Source organism: Ammospiza caudacuta, chromosome Z, assembly GCF_027887145.1.
Source record: "Ammospiza caudacuta isolate bAmmCau1 chromosome Z, bAmmCau1.pri, whole genome shotgun sequence".
Classification (NCBI taxonomy): Eukaryota; Metazoa; Chordata; class Aves; order Passeriformes; family Passerellidae; genus Ammospiza; species Ammospiza caudacuta.
In genome coordinates, this window is record NC_080632.1 from 40,737,192 (window position 1) to 40,760,228 (window position 23,037).

Consider the following 23,037-nt stretch of genomic DNA (forward strand, 5'->3'; position numbering starts at 1 on the left):
ATGCGGCGGCCGGGCGAGGTGCAGCGCCGCTGTCCCCGGCAGGTGCCGGAGAACGAGCCTGGGGCGGGAGACATGGAGTCCGACGGAGACCTCCCGGCGGATCCGCCCTCGGCCCCTCAGAGTGGGATGGAGGAGCCTGAGAAGGAGGCAGATGATGAGGGAGGGAACACTGCCTGGCAGCAGAGCCTGAGTCCCGAGCTGCAGCAGGGGTACCGCATCCTGCGCGAGTTCCTGCTGGAGAAGTACCGGCCTCTGACGGCGCCGTTCCTGAAGCCCCTCGCGGATCAGGCATTTTTCGGGGAAGAAGGCTCTGGCTCCCTCTTGGGCCGTAAGAGCAGCCAGTCCTTGCAGCACATGCCCGCTGGAATATGGCTATTGAAAATGGAAGAGAAATTTTCCAGTGGGCAGTACACAGGGATAGCAGATTTCGTGTGTGACTTCCGGCTCATGCTGGAGACTTGCTATCGGCTGCACGGTGTGGATCACTGGCTCTCCAAACAGGCCCAGAAGCTGGAGATGATGCTGGAACAGAAGTTGGCGCTGCTATCCCGGTAGGTGTAGGAAACTATAGGGGCCGTGCAGCGTGTTCTTTACATGAAGTAGAACAGGAGCGTGTGTTTCTTTAAATTCCGTTAAAGGAGAACAAGCGTCGAACAAAACCGCCCAACAGAAAGAACCCTGGAACTTTCAGTACTTTGATGAAGATTAACGTTTCCTACGGGGAACTATTCAAATCTTAATTCAAAATGCTTTGGAATTCCAAACCTCAAAATGCCAAATAGAGCGCAGCATTTCCTGACTAAGATTTTCATTCTGAAAGAAGCCTTTTGTGAGCATGGAGGGACACTTGTTTACACAAGATGTCAAATGCTTCTTTCTTTATTTTATTCTGTCGCAAAACTGCCTAAACTCTGTATGAATATTTAGCTATTTGAAATTGTTCTTTTTCCAATCTGTGACATTTTTACCACCTTTAAAATACGTAGGAATGAAATACTAAGCCGAAGTTACCTGCTTTGAAATGGTAATCATAATCATAAAATGAGAGACAATGCTTGCCATAGTATAGTCTTAAATGGCAAAATGGAAATTGCAGTAAGTTGAAATGTAAGTCCTGGGCAGGGACTGCTTTCTTATCAGCCAAAGCAGCTGAAACATAGAAAGCTCTCGAGCTATATGGTAGAAAGCGCAATTTTAATCACAACTGAAGTACGTGCTTTCTCTTGAACTGGTCATAGTTTAGTCATTATCAGAAAACCATGGTGGCCTCTTACAGTGGAAAGCCCACCGGTCTTCTGAATGGCATAGTATTCTGGATGTGAAAACCAAGAGGTGTTTTTGGTGAAGGATGAAGGTAAAGAAGGAACAGTGTTGGGAAATATGTAAAGCTCTGTGTGTCCATCAGCATTATGTTTGCTAGTGACGTAATTGTGAACTGCGAGGTGGTAAGAACGTTGTTCGTGTAGGAAGGACACTTCAGGAAAGTGGTGCAGAAGTCACCTGAAAGCAGAGTGAATGTATGCAGTGCTGCTGTAGCAACAGTATTTTTGAAACTGTTTCTGTGTAACGGCAGTTTTGGGACAGTCTGGTGGTAGAAGGGAAGGAGCTGAACGTAGTGGGGCATGAATGTTCCTAGTTTGCTAAAGTAAAACCCGATTTTAAAAAAATAAATTCCTGGCTTAATAGAGTTACAGCTGGCAGATAAATAACCAAATACAACTTGGAAGATTTTGTGTTGTCAAATAGCAGTATAGGTATTTACTAAAAAATAAATTAAATTGCTTTTGTCTTTCTTCCATTTAATGGACAGTCTTTTTCAGATAAATATTAGGAAATATTGAACTGTCTGAAGATAATCCTGCCTCAGTATATAGTGAGTTTGTCTTGTATTAACTCTTCAGAGATTTGTAAAGTTTTTTTCATTATGTCTGTGTGCATTAGCTTAATAAAAGTTTCTAGCGCTTGTAAGGACGAAGGATTACGGAACCTAGAAGTCTCAAAGTTCTTTTACAGTTTTTAATTAGAAAAATTTTTTTGAAGTTTTTATTTGTAAAATGAAATTGAAGAGCTACTTCTTGCAATAGTCATTCTTATATTATTACAGAGTAGTGTTTAGGTCAATGATCCCCTTCAAGTGATTCAGGGGAATCAATCAATAGTGGTTGTATAATACCTGAATACTACAAGCCACAGAAAATTACCTTAGAATGGAGGTTCCTGTTAAATGGAGGTTGGATTTTTCTCCTCTGTCCCTCAAATCTTTTCACAGGTTGTGAAAAACTCAAACAAGTTTTAATGGAGTCTTTTGAAACAACGTAAGAAAAAATGTAACTTTGCAGACAAATTTGTAGTGTTTTGTCTTTCAGGTTTTGGAGTTTAAAATAGGAAGAAACCGGTGTTTAACCTATGCTTCCCTAGCCTGAACCAACTAATAGATCCCCAAACCCTTCCCCTAATAGACCCCACCACCCAGCCCCCTATTTTTAGGTATCTACTAAAAAGGATACTTGCTTATCTTAGGTCTTGTGGAAGTTTTTTCTTTCCAAATACTTGTAGACTAAGATAGAGAATTCCATCTCCAAATAATATTTGGGAACTTGTGGTAAATATACAGTTTTTAACTGATGTGAAAACATAGGTCATATTAATGTGCTTGGTTTAAAATTTTGTAAAGGAATTTTCAAAATGGAAAAAATAACTGCTTTTTTTCTGAGTAAGCATGCTTGATCCATGGTTGGTAGGCTAGGCATTGAGGTGTCACTGGTACAGAAGTTCATGGTTGTGAATTGGCTTGCTTTTTTCTTCTAGGCATTTAAGAGAGAAAACATCATTAGCTGTAACATCTAGAGGATGCTATGGGCAGGAGGATGAAAAAACAACAGCAAGCATTTCTACAAGACGTCGTTCTATGCCTCGCAATTTAGTAGGTTTGTCAACGGGTGTGTTTGAGTCTGCGATGGTTCAGGTTCTAAGACAAGAAGAGCAACTGAGAGCAAAAGAGGAAAAGAGGTAATAAGAAAAATTATTTAGTTTTAGTTTTAAATAGTTGTCTTCCTAGTTTTCTAAAGAGGCTAGCTCCTTATGGCTTTTTCAGGTAAATAAATGTGGTGCTTTTGTGGTCTCAAGTTCATGGCTTCAATACAGTGCATCCACAAAGCAAAAAATTAGTACCACTTCCTTGAAAAATTGCTGAGGTCATTTAAGTTTTGAATTAAATTACAGCTACTCTTAATTTAGTGTAGCAAAACTTCTAATATTAACTGAAAGCATCCATAGTAATTTCCTGCTAGTGCGTTATGGTTTATGATATGTATCCTTGGACAGTTTTTCATGCAATAATTAGCTAAGAAGCTACCAGAATGATTAAATACAGTCTAATTCCATGATTTTGTCACTGCTTCTCTCACTGATAGCCAGAAGCAAATCATGTCTGCCAGTGCCTCTGCTGTTACCTCACTGATGTAGCATTTCAGCTTGTCAGTTAGGTAATAATTTAGATTGTTCATGTAAATAACTCTGAAATTTTGTGGTCTTCTTAAATTTAAGAGCTAAATAATTCCAGGCAGTGTTTAATGTTAATGTGTTTTACTTTGAGGAAAATGAAGCTTTGAAGTTTGTTTACTTTAACAGTAATTTGTGTTACTGGGTCTAAACGTGGCTCACAATGGTAAGACAGTATTTGCTTCAGGAAGCAAAATATTTCTAGCTTTTTTCAAAGTTTACAGCTTTGTAGACTTTTTCCCATATGTGACCAGCTCACTTTTAATTTTGCAGGTCGTCTTCATTTTCAGCAGATTTGAGGCTATATGGCTGACTTGAATGTTAGACAGTACTTTTCTCTGTAGAACTTTCTTCTAATTCACTAATCTTCTAACCACACTTTGCCACAAAAAAAAAATCAAAGATCACTAGGGTTATTGTTTGTTTGGTAAAATTCTCTTGATTTTTGCTCAACTCTGTGTTCTAGAACTTGATAACAATGTTTTGAAAAAGGATATTTTGATTGGATTTTTAATTCATTGCTAGAGTCTGTAGAACAGTTTACCAAACAAGATAAAAATTACGCTTTCATACACCTGTTTTAAGTACATTGCTGCAAAACTGTAGTAATTAACTATTAAGTCCGTGTTTCTGGATATACTCAAAAGTCCCAGATCCTGGACAGAAGATGGTTGTTTCTACAGAATGTTCCACAATAACAGAAAAAACGCATATCTGACTTGTCTCTTTACACCCTAAAATTTTGCACTGTACCACTTATTAAGCAAAAAAAAAATCTGTCAGTAGATAGCTGGTTTGATATTTCTTTGAGTCTATTGACCTCTCCAAGTAATTTTGCTTCAAATTTCTTCTCTCAGTTTTGTTTCTTAATCGCACCATGTTTTTAAAGTAATTTGGACTTTTCTGTACCAATTGTTTCTCAACTCACCAAAAATGTTCTGGAATTAACTTTACTGAGCACTTTCATGAAAAGGGCTTGGCAATTGGAAGGCCTGTAGAGTTAGTTGCACGTTTCCAGTGAAGATCACATTTTACAGTGTGTACAAATTTTCAAAGTGATGCACATATAAATGCACATACTTTCAACGCTATTTTTATTTGAAAATGTATTGCAAGTTTCTAAACTTTTGGCTTATTGCTAAAGTACGTATTAATGGTATTAAGAAGAGAAAATGGTTATTCTGGTACTTTTTTGTTTTCTTTAGAAATCTAATACACTGAGGTTGGCACAGAAGAGGTACTTTCTAAACAGTATGGAAGACTGCAGCCTTGGGTGTTTTAGTTGGAGACCACAGTGCTGGTGAATGAGTTGTATTTGGACAGGCAGCATCTGCTCTTCACCCAACTTTAAAATGAGTTATCAGGAACATAAAAAAAGGACTCCGTTTCTGGCTACCTAGTGGGCGACTCAAAGTGCTTGTAGCTGTGATTTATGCTTGTAGCCATAATGCATCTTAGTTTAGAATGTCTAAGAGTTGCATACTTTCAGTCCCAGAAAAGTAGGACTGTAAATGCAAGCGCCTTTCTATAAAACTTAGGCCCATATATAAAGAAATTGTCTGTTGAAGTCCAAGTTTATACGTAATTCTTTGCTTTAGATGTTTAGATACTTTCATAAGACACAGGCATTTTATGATGAGAATTAAATAAAAATAAAATTAAATTTAAAATACTCAAACATATGAATAAATATCTTCATGTATATTGTATAGAAATAAAAATAAGATAAAAATTAAATTATTTAGGCAGTTCTGTGTCTTTCATCTCTGAAAACATGATCCTCAGATAGGTTTCAGACATGTTCATTAAAACATTTGAATAACTGAATTCCAGCTGCAAGTTAGTAATTTAATTAAGGAAATTGTGAAATGAAGTTTGCTTATATAGTCAATTTTGCTTTTTGTGAGGGTGTTAGCATGGAATTAACTGGATCCAATGAAAAATATGGAGTATCTTGGCCTATTTTAGAATAAGGTATAATATTGTTAATCTGTATGTAACTTCCTATTTTGATTTTAGAAGTAAGTTTGTAAAAACAAGTTATTGTTAACTAAAACAGTTGTCTGTGTCTTGTCATTACGAGTTCCAGTGTCTGACCTTTTACCTGTGAATCAACACCTAAGTAGGTTAGACATGGTAATTGGGAAAACAAAATAAAATCTAGTCATTGTCTCCTCTCCCCACCAAGAAACCTGTTGCAAGTAAGAAGGAATTTGCTGGTCATATGTGTTGGCTGTCTTAAATAACAGAGGAAATTATAAGAAGAGTAGGGAGTTATGTTGGGACTTCGTTTAAAACTAGTGGTAATAGAAAAAAGTGACAGTAATTTCCCATTTTGGTTGATGCATTCTGCACTGCAAAGTAAGACAAACTGAAGTAAAACTTCTGTATTACTGTGCTCTTTTTAACTTAGAGATAAGTATGTTTGACATACTGTAGTTCTGGTTATTTCCTCTCTCATTTCTTTTTTTTTCACTTACCATCTGAATTTTCATGAAATTTCTTTTAATAGGCAGAGAGATCAAGAAAGAAAAGAAGCAGAAGAAGCGAGTCAGAAAGAAATAGAAGAATGGGAAAAATCACTTTTAGCTCAAGCAGCACCTACAAGGATGGAGACAATGTGGGAGATTCCAGCTATTGGTCATTTTCTTTGCTTGGCCCAACAGATTTTAAATTTACCTGAAATAGTATTCTATGAATTGGAACGTTGTCTTCTGATGCCTCAGTGTAATGTTTTTTTATCTAAAATAATGACTTCTTTGTTAAGTCCTCCTCATCGCAGACCTACATTGCATCGCAGGCCTACATTTTCCTATAGGACTTGGGAGGCAGCACTCAGAAAGAAAGTGCAACACTGGTATACTGTTGTGGGGCAGACTGACAATCCTAATGCTGCTGCAGAAAAACTTGGATTGTGTCCCCAGTTTTTCAAAGTTCTCGGAGAAGTTAATCCCTTGGATGAAAAACCATTTCATGAGCTACCGTTTTATCAAAAAGTATGGCTGCTAAAAGGTCTTTGTGACTTTGTATATGAAACACAAAAGGATGTTCAGGATGCGGTGCTAGGTCAGCCTATCCATGAATGCAGAGAAGTAATTCTTGGTTATGACTGCTTGGAAAATGCATATGTTCACTTTCCACAGTTCTGTGGTGCAGATGTTCGAATTTACAAACAAAAACCTTTTCAGGCTCCTGAATTCCCATCTCTTCCCATCAAAGTTAAAAAAGTGCCACGTATTAAATTGGAAAGAGTAAAACATGAATATGTAAACAAAAGCAATGGGGAGGTCAGTTCTGCTGGGAGAGAGCTGCTGTGGCATTCCAAGACAGAAGGAGAGAAAAGTATGGACATTGTTATCTGTCCGGAAAAAAAAGCATGTTTAAGTGGCTTTAGAGTCACCACAGATGAAATGAAGGTTGACTGTGAAGTAAAAGCCTCAAGAGTGTGTGACATCAAAAAAACTGGTTGTTATAAAGAGAACTTCAGGAATTTGATTACTTCAGGAGAGATTGTGGATATGAGTGGTCACCCTAGCTCAAAAGAAATAACAGATGTGGAGAATGGACAAGGTTGCCCTGAAATGTCCAGAGTAAGACCTGAGCTGAGTCCATTCAAGGGGAACACACTGAAAGCTTGCCAAATGCATGTCAATGGCACTTATAATGAAAACCAAGGCAGAAATTACCATGAATCTGCTGAAGAAACGGTGCTAGAGACCTTACTGCAAAATAAGAAGAAACTAAATAAGATGCTAGCAAAAAAGAAGAAAAAGAAAAAAAAGAAGTTGAAGGATATTCTAAATGAAAATCTGCAGAGAAAACTTGATGACTTGCAAAGAAAGCGTGAGATTCATCTTCATCCATTCAAATCTTTTAAGTCTGAGATCCAGAACAAGTTGTTTTTAATTAAAAAGAAAGCAAAACATAAGAAGCACAAGTCTGGTAAGTTGGCATTTTTGCTTACAGTAAAAATTAGGAGGATACAGATGTTTTTTTAAGTTGTTTTTTAGTTGATAAGTCTTTATTTTGTGAAAAGGGAGAGCCTTATTGCATTAGACAGTTCGGATACTAACTTTAGAGTCAAAGTTACCTGCCTGATAACACAAGCATATAACACATCGTTTGATCAAACTGTGATTCATTTGCAGAAGGTATCTTTAGAGAACAAAATTAATTGCAAGAGTTAATTTGTTGCAAAAAATATTCAGGACAATAAATGTAGCTGACTGGTTAGCGTCAGAGAGTGTCACTTGAAAGCATTTTATGGTATCTTATAGCAATTGTGGAAATGTTCCTCCATTTTCTGGTTTATATTATCTTATCCAAATTATGAAGAATCACAGAGTATTTACATGAGATGATGAATCTAAAGTCATTCATAGTGAAACTGTGCACCAGACGGTACTGCTTTGGCTGTGGGCCTGGGTCCATCCAATCAGGATGCATCAGCATCAGAATTTATGCTGATGACATTTTTATTACAGAATTGGGCAGCATCTGGTTAAGTGTTTCAGGTAAGTGATACACAGTCCAGATTACAGTTAACTCACTGGAAGGTTTCAAAGGTATTTGCAAACTGTAAAGGTACAAAAACCTTAAGTTCAAATTGTTCGGGTAGCTGTAGTATTTTTGATATCACGTGAAGCAATGTAAAAGCTTAATCCTTTTGAGTCCTGAGCTAAGCTATCTGTGCTAGATTTTAGCAGAATCTTTCCAACATTGTATTTTTTGAAATGACAGGGTGCTTTTCATAACAGTGTAGACTGACAGATAAATATTGGATTTCATCTGAAAAGCAGAAAACCAAAACCAAGAATCTGAGTGACCACAAAATATGTTCTAAAGATTAAGAAACTAGCCAAGGTCTGATGGCAGTGCATGTAGATAGAAGTCAAAATTTAAAGCTAAGTAATATTTAGATCCTAAATATTTGCACATAACAGCTAAATAACTGTCTTACTATTTAAATCACAAATTCCTCCTTTTAAAATATTTCACTGCCCACATCTAAACAGAAGTTTCAAGAGTTGCAGTTTAAGTTAATATATGTAGTATTCAGGGAAAGTAATGTATTTTACATTTGCCTTTGTAACTTAGCTCTCCAAATGTGTCACTGTTTTCAGTCTTCTTAAAACCAAGCAAACTGAATAACAACCCAAATGGCAAACAAGGACTCTAGTTTGGAGAAGTGTTATCCTTTATCGCCTGATATGTTGATGCGTTTCCCATCTTATTCTGACTACTTCTTCATTTGACCTTGCTGGAGAAAATTTTGCAGTAACTTTACAGCATTGCAATAAAGTGCTTTTCTTCCTATGGTTGTTAAATCTCCATTAGTCCTATGCTGCTAGGCTGAAATGGATAGGATTGGATCCAATTCGTTACAATAACTTGTTGTTTTATAATGTTTCCTAATGTTAAGGGCTAAGTAGTATTTCTTAAAGACTGTCTGAAATTAAATCTTCTGTTTAAAGGTTCCCTTACAATATAGAGCAGAAAAAGTGATTTAGTAAAGCTTGTTCTGAGTCCCCAAAGACACGTGACTTAAATCTGATCTTGGTCATAATAACTCCTTAAAACCTTCTTTAAAAGTAAGTAGAAGAGAACATCAGGAATGTAAAAGTGAGTACTTTTCAACAAAACTATTTTTTCCTGCTGTTGGTTCTCTTAGGCAGCTAAATGTAACTGAGTCACAGTTTGTGTTTCTATTGAGATGATTTGCATATTCCTGATTTGCTGTAGCAGTGGTACCCATAGTGAATATTGACTGGTCATGCAGTTTTTCCATCTGAAAACTTCACAGAAATATTGTGAGCAGAACTTACTGGAGAATACAGCTATGTTATGACCTTTACCATAGTGACAGAGTTTTCTTACAAGTTATGAAAAGGTGTGACCACTGCACTGAATCTATGTTTTTGAAACAAGGTGATGGTTATTATTGTGGCAGTGTTCTGTGTCACAATTATTGACAGAGTAGTACTGAATGTTATGGAAAGACAGAGCAGTTCTGTAAACAAGTGCATGCTATGCATGAATTTTTAAATGTTATTTTCTTACTGAGTTAGATAAGTTTCAGTGCAAGGCACTGTGCAAGAGCATGAGAATCCTACAATTGCATGTTTGAAACAGGGATTGGATGAAATTCAGAACAACTTTAGGGTTGAGAAAGTAGAAGGGACCAGAGGCTGCTTGAAATAACTGTCATGTGCCTGATGCAGAGGTTGCAGTAAATGTAAATTGAATCTCTTTTTATTCCAGTTGATCTAGAAAACACCAATACAGCATATTATTTTAGAAGAACCTTGGATATAAATTCTGTACCATATACTCATGCTCTGGAAAATTCATGGCTGTCTACCTGCTTGAAGTCCATTTTACTACATATATTTTATTTCTTTAGAGTACCATCACATTTTGTGTATGAAGTCAAGCATTGCTTGGATGAATTCAAAAAAATTAATTTAGCAGCCTGTCAGCAGTGTTGTAGTGCCTGGTTTACTGTCCTTGGGAGTTTAATATTCAGAAGTCTTCTGGAGACTTTTTAGTGTTGTAAAAACTTTGTCATGTTGTCTAACCTGTAGACAAAGGAACAGCCTGTTGATCATGTTGAAGACATTAAGTGAGATATTCCAGCAAGTAACAATGTACTCCATGCATTAAGCTTCAGTGCCATGTCTTCATAAGTATGTACCACTCAGGTTTTATAGGGTTTCGGACGTTGTTCTGTAAATCAGCAATATTAATGCACTTGTTCAGACTGACTTAGCTCATTTGACTATATAAAAGTGTATGCTGTGTCAATATGGAAGCTTCAAAACTCTATAATAATAGAGCTTCATTTTCCAGAGTGTATCATGTTATATTTTGTAAAGAAGACCTGTTGGGAGCAAGATAGAAGAATAGAAGATTAAAAGGAAACAGAATACATACAGTAGTTGCCAAATCTCTGAAAGACATAAAGTGTCTTACAGATTTGTTAATGGAGAGGTAACAGGGCCTGTTGTTTAATTTGAGAACACTAAAGTTACTGCTAGAATTTAGTGAAAAAACCAAAAATTCTTGCAATTGGACAGGGCTAACTTAACTGTATTCTACCATGACAAATACTACGGAGTTAGTGTTTGATATTAAGAACATCTGTTCCTTCATCTGGAATAACAAGACCCTCCTCCATATCCAAGAAAAAAGTTGCAGTCTTATAAAAAAAATGTTTAAGATAAGTTTTTATTCAAAATTCCACTGTGTTGTCACGTTATAATTCGAAGCATGGATTGACATTTCTTTTGTTCTTCAAGGAGAAGCCATAAGAACTCATATACCATAGTTCATAATAAAAAGTTTTACTAGATCTGTAAAAATGTTTCTGTTTTCAAATCACATTGATCCCAATGCCGAAAAAGTTATAGATGATATTGTTCTTGCTGAAGTAATTTACAAGCATCAAGAACGTTTGTGGGACTTCATCTTTTATTAGTCTAATTTTTATGCCAAAAACATTACTAGAACAGATCTGAATTATCTCTTTGTTTCCCCTTCTTCACCTTTAGATGGCAAGACCAACTTGAGATGGCTTATGTTTTAGTTGCATTTAATCTCCCTAGTGTGGTTTTTGGATGGTCTTAATTAGAGTTCAGATCCTAGTTATGTTACTTTGTTAATTGCTATTTGCTGACAGTGTCTGTAGAATTTGTTTAGGCCTGAAAGAAAAACGTGTGGCAGTCAGATTTCTCCTGGACCTACTGAACTTAAGTTTAATGTCTAAGAATTTTCACAGACCTAGCTAAGGGGTTCTTGGTTAATAAAATGTTGGTTTCCTATGAACTCCTCTTGGGGGTGAGATGCCTCATAGTCTCTTCCACTCTGAACTGAAACCAAACTGATACGGAACCTTTTGGAAAAGGCTGTGTGGAGACAATTAATGATTGTGGCACAGTAAATGACTGTGAATGTAAAGTTACGCTGGAATATCTTTAAATGTGGACAGGAAGTAGGCTTCCTGTGATAATGATTGTGATAATTAATGATTGTGGCACAGTAAATTGTTAGTGAATGTATAGTTACACTGGAATATCTTTAAATGTGGACAGGAGGTAGGCTGTGTTGAATTGAGTAGGTGAACTAAGCAGATTATGTGTATGAGATTCTTAATTTATAAATATTTAACTAAGGTTTAGTAAGGTTATGCTAAGGTTCTAAGGTTTTTCTTATGGATTGCTTTTAGTCAGTAATTAAGTTTATTTGTATGTTGAGTATGCTCGGAAAGATACAGTGCATCGTGTTTCAAAATGCACTGTGATCTAACTACTGTCAGAAATATTACTTCATCTGCTCAGGAATTAATATAAGTCTTTGAGATAATTTCTTCATCCAGTATTATGGACAAAAGATCTCTAGCAGACCTCAGTGAGTGATTTGAGAAGTTCCCTCTCACCAGTGATTTTGTTGTCCCAAGACAGCATTAGCAGCTGGGTGTTTATAACCAATTACATAGAAAAGATACGTAAGTTTATTACAAGTTGCAAGTCTGGGTGCTGAGGGGGATAGCCACAGAATATAACACCTCCGGGTCACAAAACTGGATTTTTATGTACTTACTAAAAATTATTTCGCCTATGTAATATATATGAATTACAGATAACTGCCAATTGGGAAACATTTGGTTTCTGTTACCATTGTTTAAAGCTGAGAAATAATTTTTGGAAAACCAGATACAAGCTTTTCTAAAAGGGAGAATTATCAGTACTACCACTACAACTTCTTTCTAATATCAGTTTTGTATTTTAAAAGGGTGTTACCGAGGTAGAAGATGAATTTGCTGTAAGTAGTTTGCTGTATATATTAATTTCCTCCCATAGTATAAGTATGTGTAAGGGTTTTTTTTACATTTTTAATACATGATATGAAAAAACACCTACACCATAGGACATCTGGTGTCAAAAAATGGAAGAATACTGTGATGTTGCTCTATACAGATACATGCTTAGCTCACAGCAGTTACCAGCGATTCTGTAGGTCTTTTGGTACATATATTCCAACAGCTATGCTTTATGATATGTCAGACTCTATTTATAATTTAATGAATAAAGCTCATTTTCTTATGCTTTTAGATGGTTTCTTTTAATTCTTGGTCTGTCTGTAACTCTGAATCTTTCCTACTTCATGCTTTTCAGATCCTGATGTGAAGAAAGAAATGTTTATTTAATTTGGGTTTCTAATAATTGATAACTCTTTCTAAAACTTTTCCTCCGTTTCATAAGAATATGTTAGGGAAAAGAGAGAATATTTCTGTTTAACTATTACTTCTTGAATTTCATTACATCATATGTCATATGCAACTGGATGCGGAAAATAGTCAAGTAATACTTGTTGTAAAATATGTTGCGAGTATTCAAATTAAATGAAAGTTCTATTTTAAGCATATTAAAATTTTCCTTTTCATAAAGAAGCAAGACAATCTAGCTGCCTTTTTTTTTTGTCTTTTCATTTTCTTTCCAGATAACATAACAAAAGGGCTATAGCAAGGAGCCACCATATGACCAGACTTCTTTTTGAGTCATTTTGTCAAGAAAGCTTCTAAGCATCTACTTTAGTTCTTTCAATGAACAGCATTGTTTTCAGTAGTAGAATGCAGCTGTATTCATAAAGCATATAAGAAAAATGTGGACAGTTTTGCCCATTGTCAGAGTGTTTGGGTTATTGTTCTAGTAAATAAGCTTCTCTGTTTTATCACTTGTTCTCTAATGTGAAATATGTAAGTATTTATTTTTGGTAGTTGAGGGCTCTTTAAATTTTAAAATATATTTGATATGGGTAGTTTCTAGGTTGATTTACTCATTTTAATATAGTTTGATTTTATGTGGAATTTCAGATCTAGATTCTTCAAGCCCTGTGCCTTGTCCCATAAGTGTATTTATTTCAGAGTCAGGTAAGATGTACAGGAAACTCACAGTGTAATAAACTGGAACTATAGATGCATAGGCATCTATGAATATTTGTATGTACATACACATTTGCACACACTTATAGCATCTGTTAGGAAGACGATTCAGTGCAATATTTTCATTAATTTAAATATTGAATCTGCCTGTGCTTGTATGGTTTCCAAGTGCCTGCAGTCATGCTAGTTGACAACAAATTCCACATTAAATTACTATTTTCTTCTCTTTTTGATTAGCTTTTAAATTACTGTTTGGTACTCCTGAATGTGAACAAGTGATAATGATAGAATGATGGTTTTGGCCTGAGTGAACAAGTTAAAGGTGATCTTATTTGAATTTACCATATGAATGTAGAAATAACCATATAAGAAACTTCACTGTCTTGCTTAGTGACATAACTACTTGATTTGAGAACTGTGTATGATTTGTGAACTCTTTTACTGTAGGCAGTAAAGCACTTCCTTGCCTTCACAGAGATTTTTTGTTACATCCATTTATATATAGCACAGCTGTATGTGAAGTGCATTATAGAAAGTTGTTTGCCTTCTAAAAATGTTAGGTATCGCCACAGGCAGAAAAAACAAAGCAGTCTAATTTCCTTGGGTAAATTCAATATGTTCAATCAGGGATTTCTAGGTCCTACTTGTGTTTTCTGGGTATCTTTTTACTATTAGATACAGATATCCCAGATCCTAATGTGTAATTCTTTAGAGTGTTAAAGAAACAAATCTTGCAGGTAAGATGCTATATTTCTTATGTTTGTGTCTTAAGTTTTTGACTTCACTTCTTTCAGAAAAGTGGTGTCAATGTTACTTTTATGACTTAGATTTTTTGGTGCTGTATTATTGAAAATGTAGTAGGCTTTTTTCTTCTTTTTTTTCCTCCCCCTCCACCCAAAAGATTGCAGTACACAGATACTTGCTCAATGCTTGCTTCTGCTGAGTCTAGTTCTGATTCATCAAGTTTACATGACTGAAAACCATCTGTTAGTTGCAGTTTAACTTACAAGCCTGTATGTAATTTAGTTTTATTAATAAAGTACAATGAACAGCATTATGAAGCTTTTCTCTTTTAATCTTACAAGGAAAAAAATCGTTATCTAAAAAAGCAATCACAAAGAAGAGGAAAGGTATCAGAAAGTCTACCATACCAGAATTTCAGGTAAATTATTTTATTTTTTGTTTTGAGCATTTGAAATCTGAATATCTATGAAATAAGTCCTTTAGTTTCTGATAGAGACCTTGCAAATACTCACTGAAGCTTCTTCTACTTTTTAAGGCTTAAACTGATATTTTTGGAAATACATTTCACCTTCTTGTGGTAGAAAATATTTTACCATTTTTATGAAGTGCAGCTGAAACACTATTTTTAGTATTGTTTATGATCCCAGATATATCTGTTACAGTAAAAAGCCTGTAAAAACTAGGACTAAGACATTTTTATGATAGATATAACTGTTTGGATTAAAATTACTTGGTTTTGTATGAGGTGTGACAATGTGATTCTTGAATTGAAATCTGGCTTGGTTAAGGGTAGGACTTGCAAAAACTTTATAGGCAACTGTGCTTACCCTGCTTGCAACTGTTATTCCTTATCAGCATGTGATTGATTTCTAGGCCTCTAGGACCTCTTAGGCGATAGAAAGTAAAAAGAGTATTAATTATGCTAATATCATTTTATGGTACTGTAGTAGAAGTGTTACAGTACTTCAATTCAAAGTGCTCTTTATGTATGCAAGGCTGCTTGGATTGAAGTTCTCCTTTGGCTATCTTTTTCTTTTTTTCCTTCAGAAAGCAATCTGGGCAAGTTTGGCCAGCAGACATTGAATCATGGCTATTTTGTAATACCCTCATCCTGAAACAGTTGGTTTCATCATGATCGTGTGTTTCTGATGGAGCTAGTAGAATTTCTCGTGTTAAAATTGGGTAGTAACAGTCAATGTTGAGAGATAACTGATATTTAAGTGTACACTTTCTTTATCTATATTGTAATGGTGTTGACTAAAATGTTTTCTAATAGCTCCAGAAAACAGGTAGGTGTCTAATTTTTTTCCCAAGCACTTTGTCTGCATGCCATGGATATATACAGTTAGTTCAGAAATAATTTCTTGCATGATTAAACAACTGCATTTAAGTAGTCTATCTAAAACTTAGTCCAACCTTTTAGCTTTAGTGGATAAAACATATGTATATCTATCTAAATGTATACTTATCTTCTGTAAAACCTTATATTAAAATGTGGCAAAAGACTTCTGACTCTTTTGATCAAAGCTAGGACTCATATCTGTTTTAGGCGAGGCTCAAAGTGTTGAGCAGTTTAATCTTATTAGGGAGCTTTTTAACAACATAACCTGGCTCATTCAACAGGTATGACTGTTAGAAAAATTTGCAAGTATTAAACCTTTTATGTTTGGAATAATACTAAGACTTTTGGCAGTCTTGTATTTATGCTTCAATATATTTTTCCTCACATACACAAATGGCCAAATTTTATGAAATTATGTAAGTAGTTGAAGGCACAAGTATATTTTTTAAATATTTGGTAAAACAGCTTAGAGCTTACAGGCCCTGTGAGATGTGATGGTAGGGCATAATCACAAGGATTTTGCTATTCGTGTCTATATATCAGTTCTTTTGGAGTGAAAGTTAATAAATTAAGAAGTATATGTTTCACGTGCCTGTAGCCTACAAATGTAAAAAACCCACAAACCCAATCAGAAGACACTTCAGTTTATAAGATTAGGTTCTGTACTTAAGTATAGATCTTCTGAAAATCGTGACTTGGCTTTAAAGCTGAGTAAAAGAGTACTAATAAGTGTTTGATTATGTGCAGTGACACATATCAAAATCAATTATTAGTGAAAATTCAGAAGGTAATAGTGCTACTTAATCTAGCATTTAGAATACCATTTTTATAATATATAGCTCAAGACTGCTTGAAAAAAATCCCCAAAGCCCTGCAAACAACAAAACAAACTCAAATCAAAAGGAGATGCAAATTAAATTCTTTTTATCAAATAAAAATGCACAAAAACCCAGTCTTGGTTTTAATATTTTGAGAATTATTGGAGAAGTGGGTTTACAGCTTCATAGATTGTTATTGAGTTGTCTCTTGCTTATTATTCTGAGCTTCTTATTACTGTTGCTCATTAACATTTTAAAGAAATTAATGGTAGTTATAGTGCCGAACAGAAGAGACACTAAAGTGTTTTGCAGTTTTTTCCCAGTTACAGAGTACATTTAGGTTTGGTAACCAGTGTTTCACTTAGTCTTTTCTCTTTTCACCTCATGTACATTCACTCATAGCTGTATAGACCTACATGTATGATAAGTAAGGAGAAAAGGAACATGCATGCTCTGTTTCAGTGTGTCTTTAACAATTTCAGTTTCATCATCTATGGTCTATATTAAATGCAGATCCCAAGAGGGCTATCTGGACATTTTCCACATATAGATGTCAGTGATAAAAGGGCAGCTTTGTAGGAAAACCAATTATAATTAACAGTCATTACACAAATAACTTGAAATAAAGCGTGAGACCCTGTTGAAGTGAACTAAAATTCTGCAAAAAGTTTGTCTGAAGTTAAGGGGGCAAGGAAGGAGCATCAATGATCTGGGGAATACACTGGGTTCTATGATGTTAAAGAGTTCATTTATAAGTTGATTACAGGAGAGTTCCAAGTTGGAATGGAGCTTGAGCCCCCTGTCTTCCCTTAGGAAGTTCAGAGCAGATTTTTTTTGTCTTTCTTCCTTGAAGTCCTAGGAGTCAATGAGAGTCTTTGAGAGATTACTGAGATCTGAGGTTGCATCATAACATGAAAGTTGAACGCTGAATTTGAAATTTTACTGAATATCTGAATCTTCCACTTCAATTGGAGTATAATTGGTATAGAATTGAAAAACAGGATGCTTATTGCCTATGAAAAAGAGTCTCTATGTAGCAAGTACTGTGCCGTATGCGATGTTTTTTTTGTTGCAGTTAACATGTCTACAACTAATGAGATTAATATAAACATTTACAGGCTGAATCTTTAAGCCACCATGTAGTGTTCTAGAGAATAGGAACTAGTCTTTCATTCTCTCTGATAATTCAAAATGCAACCACTTTTTCACTTCACTTCACTTTCACTTATTTTCTTCATGATAAGTAATTAGAAGGTGTGTTCTTCAAGAGCCATATGTGAAACTACCAGTAAGCTATCAAAATGTGACAAAATTATTAATATCTTTTTTTTTTGCCTTTATGTAACTTATCCATTAAAACATACAAAACATATTAGAAGGAAATGTTCTTTGCAGAAAATTGTACTGCTAGGTTCCACCAATTACCAGCCATAAGCAAAGAACACTGAAATAAGAATCTCATTGGGAGAAATAGCATCTAGAATCCATATCAAAATGTATAAAGTAGAATACACTTTGTTATTTTCATCATTGTTCTTTTCAACCTTCCTTCAAAACACTAGCTTCATTCTCTAAGATAGGAAATGCTAACCATGTGAGAGAAGTTTCAGAATTACCTTTTTCCCAGTCAGTGTGCATCTTTATTTCCTCATCTCAAATCATACTGGAATGAAAAAATTGAAATTTTTTCTTGAACCTTTTTATAGTGCTTTTCAGTTCCGTATTGGAGTATTTAAAACGCTAAACTCATTTTGACTATAAATCCTCCAAGCTCAGCTGCTGTTACCTTCCTTATTTTATCAGTAGGTAATTGACACACAGTTAAGATCCTCAAATGTACTTCTCATCTAATGAAAATTGTCACTTAGAGATTTGATTACTCTTGCTCGTCACCCCCAGCCCCAAGGCAATTAAACTTTATTTATTGGCATTTTTTATTTATTGGCGTTTTTCACATCGATGTAGTTTGGATTGGTCTTGTAGGAGAAAGTAAAAAGCAACAATAGACTTTAGTAAACTGAATTGTCAGGTGTATAGTCAAAAAATTGATTATAGTTGTGGAGGGAAAACCTTTATCCTTGCCTTCATTGACTTTTGTCAAGGACTTTGTGATGTACGTTTTTGCTTAACAATATAGTGTCATGGATTTCTTCACAGGCCAGACACAGCCAGTATTTGGCTTCAGTTTATAATTTAGGTAACTGGGACTCCTTCGGGTGCAGGACATGCATTTTGAACCTAATTATCCATAGACTTACCCATAGTCATTCTGTTTTCTGGCTCAAGAGAGATACCTCTCACAAGTAAATTTTGTATGCACGGTCTGTGGCAAGACACTGCCAATTTCCTTATTAATTTGTTATTCTAAACGTGATAAATGTAAAAATGGTAAACTTTGATTTAAGTCACTCAATTTCCTCAATGCTTCAAGTGTACACAATGTTATGAAAATAAGGGCACATGTGCACTTGAGGTTTCTGAAATTTACTTTGCTGAAAGTGTTAATTCAGTTTTTTAGTAGTGACTAGCAAAAGTGCTGCTTCTAACATGAATTTGCTGAAAATCTAAAACTGCACTTGAATTTGAAGTAAAAATATGTTGTTATAAACTACTGATTTGGGAAAAATACTTAGCAGTTGTTTGATAAAAACATTTTTGTGAGGGTGTGTTTTGTAAGGAAAACGTTTCCACCTAAGGGTGTTCAGAAGAAGCAAGTCTTATTATAACATAATTCAACAGAACCTAACATCTTAATAGTTTCTAGTTTTTTTAGTCTTAACTTGCCCTAGGTGATGGTAAGACAAAATATACAGATCACCTTTGTTTGACAATTTTTTCAAGAAAATAGCATCCATTTTCTGAAAGAAAAAAATATAATAAGCTGATTTCTAAAGACAAGAATTAGAATAATATAATACTTTTTTAAAGAATACTTAAAGTAGGTAGATTTGGTAGATGACTAGGTTGCCTTAGAATCATCAAGGTAGGAAGAGACTTTCAAGACCATCCAGTCTGACTGCCCACCCAGCACTACCCCTGTCCACCGAAACCTCTAAACCACATCACCAGATCCAGATGCCTCTTGAACATATCCAGGGATGGAATACTTTGTGTAAGCATATAAAGTTATGGTCAGGAAAAGTTGTACCAAGTGTAAATGTTATAAACACAGCATACTACAAAGCTAGTATACTTATTTTGCCAGGGAATTTTTTGGTAGTCAAAACTGTTCTAAGTCATCACTGTACTTGAGAGAAATTTGGTAGTTGTCATTCACAGAAGTTTTAAGAAAATACCTACATTTTGAAATGGAAGCTTGCAGGTAGAAATATGGTTTATGTCTGAAGAATAAGAGAATTTTCTACTGAGATTTTGCTTTTCTCAACAAGTTCTGATTTTTGTTTGGGTTTTTTTTTAATGTTTAAAAATACTATAAGAAAATACAAATCAAATGGTGGCACTAAGTAATAATGTGCTTTTAAATTTTATTTAATTTCAATGTACATTTTGCAAGTCCCACATCACCAAGTGTTTGTGTTCATTTGTTTTTTAGCTTATTTGCACTAATCTTGATGAACTCAGGGAATTAATCACAAAGATTGAGAATGAACTCAAGGATCTGGAGGACATTAAAAAGAAATCGGTATGTGACATTAAAAGCTTTCTCTTGTATTGATATGAAACAGTGTCAGTTACTTGCTGAGGCCTGTCAACTCAATTTTTTATGCTCTTCAGTAACTGCATGAAAACTTCCTAAGGTTGATACCTGGAGACTGTAATCTTAATCTTTCCTGTGTGGGATGCTCCGTTCTCAATGTTTTTATGATATTTTTATGAATTCAGTACCTGTGTTAGCACTTATCCATGCCAAAACAAAATATACATAGTGGTAATACCTTAAAATGAGTAGTTAATCTCCATTAAACTCCATGTGACTCTTTTGCCCTGAGGATAAGTTCTTACCAACAAATAATTACAGGATAGAATTCTCATATCTGCCCATGTAGTGTTGATCAGAATTTCTATTGAGCTAGAATTCATAATTATTTTTTTTTTGCATGTGTTATTAAAATTTACTTTGTTTAATATTTATTGAAGGAGTTTGTAGCAGAAAGCATGCCATGTGGCTTTTGATATCAGATTGAGATACAAATTTTACCAATATACTCTGGATCACTGAGTCTGTGCAACTGAAAACCTCAAAGGAATAATAGACGAGAATCCAGCATGCCTTTTATAGAAGGCAGTGATTCTTATTAAAATGGTAGATGGGTTTAAATACATGAATAGTTGCAACAGCCCTCTACAGAACTCTGACTACTTTTTTCATTGTACCTTTATTGAACCTTTGGTAGGCACTTCTATGGTGGCCTTTCTATGAAAAAGTAGTAGTTAGAAGTGTTTATTTTTCTATGTTAGAAATCAGGCTGCTTTTAGTTCAAGTGAAAGTTTATAGTCTCATGAAGAATCAATATATTCTGAAGTTATTTCAGTAGGGGAGAGAGCTGTAGTAGAAGAGAGACAAATAAGTTAGGATTCTAAAAGACAAGTGTCAGTGCAATTAGCATAATTGTTAATGTAGACAAAGGAATAATACCAGCCTAATCTTGAAATTATTTTGTAGTTGCTAAATTGTAAACTGGTTTTATCATAAGAATGCCAAGAGGTTATCAGAAGAGCTATGTCAGCAATAGGATAAAAAGCCCAAAGTTAGAGTGTATCTATATGCTAAAATAGCATATAGATTGCATTGATATGCTACAGCATATCAATAATCTATGTGTAGGTGAGACTTTCAGTCTGCTAGTAAAACTGTAGGAACATGACTTCTTCAAGGGTAGGCAAATGCTAAATATGTCATAATTGCACTTTAAACTGAAATTTGATAATGTCATTATCTAAGTAAGTTGCATGACATAGCAGGAATACTATGTTTGGTTCTAATTGCACCGTCTTCAAAAACTCAAACAGTTAAGTACAGGCGAATTAAGATACAATTCATTCAGCATTCAGTAGTTGTGAGGTAAGGACTATCTTTTGTTGTGTCTTTATAGACCTATCACATAATGATTCTGTGTCTCTAAACACTTGTGTTGTTAGAAATTTTATGTAGAGAAAAAGGGTTAGGATTAATTGCTGTAGAAGTGGTTATGAGGAAACAGTAAAGTGAGATACTAGTTTTGAAAAAATATTTATCAGGGAAATATTATATTTACCTTTTAAACATTCAAATAGAAAAATGATAAATTATGTGAATAGTCATAAATTTGAACTTTTTAAAATGAAGTTTTGCTTTGTAAGGAAGGTCTTTAGGATTTCATTTTTGAATGAAATAAACATGTGTTGTTATGTTTGATGTCTGAAAAACTGGAGAAAATGCAGACTTTCATTCTTCAGCTGTAACAAAATGACAGTGGCAGTGTCAGAAGCATCCAGAATTGAGTTTGTCCTGGTTTTTTGAAGTGCATATTCTGTTAAGTAAAACAGTTTTCTAATTTGATAATGGAAATTTGACCTAATGTGAAAATCTATTTTAATGATGACACTTACATGCTGTTCATTGACTTCTTTCTTGTTTTAAGTGAAAGATGGCGATGTTCTTACTACTTCATAGTAATTTAATATTGATTTTTGTTTGCAATAATGACCTGGGTGAAGCCACAGGAATCTTTCTTCTTCACAAGTAACCTCCTTGGTAATTTCAGTTGTAAAAGTTGCTAGCACGGGCTGTTGAGAAAAACCTTCAAGGCTAGCTTTACTGTTATGTTAAATAATAACATATTTTAGAAGTACAGCTTATTTAACTTTAAATTAAGACTTTCAGGTATAACCTTTTCTTAGTTGTAACCTCCCTTTTGTTACCTTTAAGACCATTCTAGAGTATGTAAAAGGAATTCCTTCTCCAGAACTTGGAGGTAATGGAGACTATAATGAAAGAGCTGAGCTACGGGGCCTTTTTAGTATGAATAAACTTACACTGTTTTCCCTCATTTTTTGTAGATAGTTGGACTGGTTGTATCTGATACTTTTCATAACATCAACTTGAGACAACAAATGACATGACAGATTTTTGTTTGGCAAGTTAAAATAAAATTAGAATAGGGTTATGTAATAGAAAGTAATGGATAATTTTAAGTTTGGGCATTTCTACAAGTTTCTTTTACATCAATGTTGGAAAGTATTGGAAATGTTGGACAGTATTTTTACTGTTTGGTTGATTAAAACAGTTTGGTTCTCTACTTTTCTATACCTGTATTGTCTTTAGGTTAGCTATGAGTAGTATTTTTCCTTTTAAAAAGCCTTGAGCTTTTTCTTGATTCCTGGTGAGTTTGTTATACCCGTGATGAGCTTTGCTTTGTGCCAGTTTGCTGTGTCTGTTTATAGTTGAAAATTAAATTTTATATAAGTTCTTTAATTTTTAAGACTTCAACTCTGTACTTGAGCTCTAGACACAGTTCTGAAGCAATGCTGCAATTTCACATATGCTTTCAACTGATATAAGCCAAAACATCTGCCAAATAAATAGCTCCTACTCCCTGTGTCTCTGGAAGATTCTGTTTTCCGTGCCATCCCATGTGAGAGGCTAGCAAAATTTTTTTTCTGTTGCATGGTGAGAGTTAGATTATGATAAACCTACCTACTTATTTATGCTGGTGAATTGTTTGTAAGCCAGACCAGTTTTCTAATGCAAT

The 23,037-nt window shown here is 34.7% G+C and overlaps 1 protein-coding gene across 1 annotated transcript in view; it reads left to right on the forward strand.

Moving 5' to 3' along the window:
• Positions 1 to 23,037, forward strand: part of KIAA2026 (KIAA2026 ortholog) — a 45,791-nt gene continuing 22,754 nt past the window's right edge. Inside the window, exons 1-5 of the mRNA XM_058823900.1 lie at positions 1 to 551; positions 2,809 to 3,009; positions 6,014 to 7,443; positions 14,527 to 14,603; positions 19,899 to 19,988. Of these exons, the coding sequence (XP_058679883.1) occupies positions 1 to 551; positions 2,809 to 3,009; positions 6,014 to 7,443; positions 14,527 to 14,603; positions 19,899 to 19,988 (2,349 nt within the window). The remainder of the gene's footprint in view (positions 552 to 2,808; positions 3,010 to 6,013; positions 7,444 to 14,526; positions 14,604 to 19,898; positions 19,989 to 23,037) is intronic.